This window comes from Orycteropus afer, unplaced genomic scaffold, assembly GCF_000298275.1.
Source record: "Orycteropus afer afer isolate SDZICR_OR568_19922 unplaced genomic scaffold, OryAfe1.0 scaffold00108, whole genome shotgun sequence".
Lineage (NCBI taxonomy): Eukaryota > Metazoa > Chordata > Mammalia > Tubulidentata > Orycteropodidae > Orycteropus > Orycteropus afer.
In genome coordinates this window covers 2,151,563-2,157,736 of record NW_006921695.1, presented here as the reverse complement: position 1 = coordinate 2,157,736, position 6,174 = coordinate 2,151,563, and the positions used below count along the sequence as shown (strand labels likewise).

General features: G+C 36.4%; 1 protein-coding gene across 1 annotated transcript in view; it reads left to right on the top strand.

The window, feature by feature from the left end:
* Positions 1 to 6,174, top strand: part of CYYR1 (cysteine and tyrosine rich 1) — a 192,002-nt gene that overhangs the window by 160,815 nt on the left and 25,013 nt on the right. The window contains exon 3 of the mRNA XM_042781338.1: positions 1,837 to 1,994. Coding sequence (XP_042637272.1) covers positions 1,837 to 1,994 — 158 coding nt within the window. The remainder of the gene's footprint in view (positions 1 to 1,836; positions 1,995 to 6,174) is intronic.

Below are 6,174 nucleotides of genomic sequence, written 5' to 3'. Positions count from 1 at the left end.
AACCAATAGATAATATACAAATTTTAAATAATAATAATTTAAAGAAATGTAACTATATTATTGAGAAACATGGAGGAAGGTACCAGTGGTAGTTATGTTTTTGTGTCAACTTGTCTGGGCCTGGTTGAGTAGATAGGCAGCTGGTGGTAGTTATTCCCTAAGATGAGACTGGCAATCAATTCCATGGTGGAATCTACCACAAGCAGCTGAGTAGCTGCCTTTGGGAGATGGTCTGCTTTCTGTATATAAGGAGAAGCCTTGGGGATGGTCTCTAGCCTATGGCACTCTTGGACACTGCATGTAGCCTGCTATGGTCTGCCGACCATGGGACTTACAATGGACTTACATTAATGACCTGCCATGTGGTTTGGTAACATCAGGATTGTGCCTTTTTACTTGTCAACCTTGGGGCTTCTCAGCCTCAACAGCCAGCATCTGTCTGAGTGAAGAAACACCTCTAGCTCCAGTGGGCCGGGAGCAGGAGACAGAGCTGGACTCCAAGGTTGAGTGGCTTTCACCCAGCCCCTAGAGCTTGGCACTTTGAACTTGGACTTAAAGCCTCCAAATTGTAAGAATTAACTCCTGTTTGTTAAGGCCATCCCAATTGTGGTTTATTCTTGTCAGAGTGGCACTAGATAACCGGAACAGTACCCAAAGATACCTTTGAAAATAGTTGTTTCTAGCAAGCACACAAATTATAAAGATTTTTTTTTTTTTAATTTTCCCATATCTACATGATGACCACTATTATATAATTCAGATATTTGATATATAAAATACAGTTTTATCTCAGTGCTATCTTCTCAGTACTGGTATTATCTGTTGATACTTGCTTTTCCATTTGTGGTAATATTATTATATTAACTATGTATCATGAACATTTCACCTCAACTCATGTAGGCCTCCTTATCCTTCTTAATCATTGTATATGAATCATTTTATTGATATATCATATTTTTTTTCTTCTTTGTCAACTCTTTTTTTTATATACACATTTAGGATATTTCTGATGTTTTGCTTTTAGCAAAACACTTTGATGGACATCTTTTTTACTTTCACACATATGAGCTGTATTTCCTTAGGATGCATTGCTAGAAATGATACTGCCTAATCAACATTAACATTTTGATAAAGACTTAGACTCTTGCAAATCATACTACCTACAAATATTTATGAGTCTTTCCTGCAACAATTTCTTTATTTTTGGTTTATTGCATGAGCTAGAAATTCCTAAAGAGAGGGAATAATAACATGAGTAGAAATATAATTTCAAGAAAAATAAATTCTTCTTGAATTTAATGGGAATAATTGTCAGAACTGTTCTCTAGATAACAGTAAAAGAGAATATTTGCTTTTATTTATTTTGTTAAGGAAGAAACACTCTTGTTCTAATTAATGATGAGTTTTAATAAGGAACAAATGTTAAATTGCATTTAGTATTTGGCATTTGTCAGGTTGTTTTCATTGAATACATATATAACCAATGGCCAACAGATATATTCTTTGCTGGTTAAGTACTAGCAAGGCTACCATTACATTCCACAGTGGAATAGTTATTATTTAGAGAACATTAACTGTAGAATTGTGCTCTGCATACATTATTTTTTAAAACCAGAGACTGAATGATGAGTTAATTGTGCTAAAAGTGGATTCTTTGAAGGTCTGTAACTTTTTCTGATATATTGAAATACAGACCACTTGCTTGACCTAGTCAGGGAATTATACCTAAGGACATTTGTAAGGAAATACTTTCCATATAGTCAGGAGCTATATTTAAAAGACTGAAGAATTGTTATGAGCCTTTTCAGTACCAGCACTTTTGTTTTTGCTCTTTAGGGGCACTGCCATCGCCGGTATTGTATTTGGAATCGTATTTATCATGGGAGTCATAGCCGGAATCGCCATATGCATCTGTATGTGCATGAAGAACAACCGTGGGACCCGTGTGGGTGTTATCCGGACCACCCACATCAATGCCATCTCCTCATATCCTGGTAAGCAAACTGATTACTCCTTCTAAAGGAAGAGATCAATTTGTTAGTTTTGTTCTAATGTTTAGAACAAGAAGAAAATATTAGACTCTCACTGAAATCGTCTCCAAGTTATAGGATATTTCTAAGTAAATCAAATTGAAGCTCTAGCTTTTATTAAAGATTACTTAGATACAAGTAATAAAACCCATTTGGTATATGAAGATATTCATATTTTCAGTGGTTGTCTCCTAGACTGTAATTGCTAGCAGCCAGAGTTAAGATAGACACTTCACACCCACTGTGTCTACATGGCAGTAAGTTCTGGCAAATAATTCTAGACAAAGTGTAAGTTATATATCTGAATAACCTGGCATCTGATTCAATAGATATATCTATCTTGAGAAAAAGTATTGAAGAAAACTCTGATCTGTTCCCTTTATGCAAAAGAGAACAGTTTTAGCATAATATTAAAATTTCCAACAAGAAGCAATGTTAATAATAATGTGGAAAGTATTTGTTGAGAACTTGCTAGAAATTCTGCACATAAATGCATTGAGTGCATGTGATTCAGTAAACTAAGTATTGTATTTTTTCATTAGATGATTTCAACAATGTATTCTAAGTCAATCTATACAGGTACAATTTGACATATAAAAGGCAGTCAAGGTCTAAATTTAACACACCCTTAGCAAGATGATTCCCATCCACACTAGTGTCCTATTTCTCAGTGTCTATAGAAAAGCAACAGGTTGCCTTCTATATGCAATCTGCCTTGTGTAATTCTTCCTTCCTCCCTTTTTTCCATATTGTTTCAACTCAAGGGAATACATTTCAAATGAATATGAAAATGATCATTTCTCCAGTTTGTCATTGATGGCTGCTCCTCTTTTCCAATGTCTTCATGTTGAGTGTCCCAGGATTTAGTCTTGGGTCTTCTTCCATACTGTACCTATACTGACTTCTTTGGTTTTATCATACAGTATCAAGGAACATTTGTATGCTAATACTTCCCAAAGTTACAAATTTCCATCCCAAACTTCTTTCTGAATTTCAGATTCAAACATTTCACTGCCTATTGGATATCTGCACTAAAAATTAAAAAAAAAAAAAAAAAGAATTGTCATCAAGTTGAGTTTGACTCATTTTGACCTCTTGTTTTGGTTACCTAGTGCTGCTCTGACAGGAATATATCACAAATGGGATGCTTGAACAAACAGGAGTTTATTCTCTTACAGTTTGGAAATTTTAAGTCTAAGTTCAAAGTGCAAGGCTCTAGGGGCTGGGTGAAAGCCCCTCAATCTTGAGCTTCAGCTCTGCATCCTGCCCTGGCCCACTGAAGCTAGAGGCTTTTCTTCACTCAGACAGTTGCTGGCTGCTGATATTGACAAGCCCAAGGCTGACAAATAAAATGGCACAGTCCTTATGTTACTAAACCACATGGCAGACCATTAATTCAAGTCCATTAATTCAAGACCATTAATTCAAGTCCATTACATGCAGGGCTCAAGCATGCCATAAGCTAAAGACCATTCCCAAAGCTGTTTCTTATATATGAGAAGCAGACCACATACCCAAAGAAGCTACTCAGTTGCTCCAATAGATTCAACCATGGAGTTAATTACCAGTCTCACTATGGGGAATAACTACATCCAGCTGCCCAGTCACTTAACCAGGTCCAGACAAGTTGGCACACAAACTTAACCACCACATCCCTTGTGTGTCAGAGTAGAACGGTGCTCCAAAATGTTTTCAATGGCTGTGATCTTTCACATCTTTCAGGCCTTTCTTCCAAGGTGCTCTGAGTCGACTCTAACCTTCAAGCTTTCAGTAGCAGCCAAATGCTTTAACATTTTGCAACACCCAAGGACTCACATCTAAAGTGGAACTTTTGATCTTTTCCCACCAAAATCTTGCTCCACTCACAGCCTTTCCTGTCCTTCCAGTTGCTGAGGACAAACATCTTGGGGTCCTCTTTAACCCTTCTCTTCCTCTCATACTGATATGCAGTCTGCTGGGAAAATTTGTCAGCTCCACCTTCAAGATATATTCAGTTATCTAATTACTTCTCATAATACTTCCCTGATAGGAACCACCATCAGTTTTTACTGATAGCATGCTAACTGTTCTCATATCCTCAGCCCCTGTCTATTCACAATACAGTAGAGTGATCCTTTTAAAGTGACTGCTAGATCATATCATTCTTTTGCTCCAAATCTTCCAATGGCCCCTCATTTCACTGAGAGTAAGAATAAAAACTTTTACCCCATTTTACTCAAACTAAAAGAGTCTTTAGAGGGGTCTTCAAGGTCCTGCATGAATTTGCCCATTTTTAATTTATTTGACCAGATTTCCTTCTACTTTCTCCTTGTTCAAAAGTGTTCTCAGGACAACAAATTCAGGGACTTCTCCAGCTCCAGTGGGCTCAGGAAGTCTGGATTCCGTAAGAAATCTGAAGTTACATCCCACATATTCCCTCTTTTGATCAGAATTTATATATTGAGTCCTTGATCAAAACGTTAACTAATTGTAACTGGGCATCACTCAGTTCGTCTGATCTCATGGCAGAAGAGGAAGTAGTTTGTGGAGGCAACTAGACCTGAAGTCCAGTTCCTTCTCTGATTCCTGGGTCTCCTTCTTCCTCTGCTGCTCCAGGTGAATAGACACTAATTGTGGTATCTTGGATGGCAACTCACAAGCTTTTACGCTCCCAGACACTACTCACTGAACTGAGGAGTAGAATAGAAACTCTAAAATCAATGTTAGGCCAATTTGCTGGGTAGTCCCACAAAACCATGACACTAAACTTTCAAACCAATAGAACCAATTTCATGTGTTTGGTTAAACCTCAGTAGTGTCAGAAACTGCATTTTTTGTGTGTGTGTGTGTGGTTGCCATTGTCTTAAATTATTTTAATAAAATACTTTATATTTTATTTCACCCTGTATCCATCTAAATTTTGAATAAAATTAGAATGTTGTTGTTGTTGTGTGCCACTAAGTCAATTACAACTCATAGCAACCCCCTAAGATAGACTAGAACAGCCTCATTTAGAAAATATAAAATGTCACTATTTTAATGTGAGGTTTTGTGTTTTCTTGGGTTTGAGGTTTCTATTTCGTGCATGGAAACATGGTTTTAAAACTTTATACTGACAGATCACAGTGGCATGTTGCATTCTCAGTAAATGCATTGTTCTGGGCACTGAATAATGCAAGAAACATAATGAACCTTATGGTAGAAGCATTTTTAGTGCAGAAAGATGAAGTCTTCCAAAACATAATGTGCTTGATTACTTCTCATTTCCTTCTCAAAGACACTAATTCAGCTTTTACTTAAAGGATAAGGAAAAACACATAACAGTATTGAATGGTTTTCAAAATCTTTCATCTGTGGAAATACAAAATGTTTTTACTCACATTAATTAATGAACCCAGTGACAATTAAGGTAACCAATCAACATTTTTGTATAGTCCTACAGCCTGCAGGCCAGATAAATGAGGAGGAAATAATTTAACCAAAGTTATCTTACCCTACGTGAAAGTGCTCAATAGGGAACCCTTCAGCAAACTTCATTACTCTCCATTAGGGAGGAGAGAACAAAAAAGAATGTCGTTCAGCTGCCAGATCTCCCTTTTTTGGACAGTGACTATTCAAAATAAAGTTTTTAATTTCTGCCATGTATACATTTTGGGTAGAAAAACAAGTGCCCTTTTTAATTATAATTAGTTTTAAAATCATCAATGTGAAGATAATTATTTGTCAAGTCTTACTGGAAATTTCTACTACTTTCCAGAACATCAGTGTAAACAATGGAAAATGAACATGTCAACCATTTTTAAAACAATAGATTTAGATAATGCTTACTCACCTAAAAGAAAATAATAACAAAAAATAAAATCAAAAGGCTTAGCAAACACTTAAAAATAAAATGCTAACCAAACAGAAAACAGGATGTCAATGCTATCAAGAAAAATGAAATGTACCACACATAACCACTGTATGATAGTAACATCTAATGTTCCTTATCTAACAAGTCATCGTTATAGAAAACAGAGAAAGTTTGAAGAATATAACGGAAGAAAAGTACAAAAGTGTATTGAGGTTGTTGTTGTTGTTGTTAAGTGCCGTCGAGTCGTTTCCGACTCATAGCGACCCCATGCACAGCAGAATGAAACACTGCCCGATCCCGCACCAGCCCCAC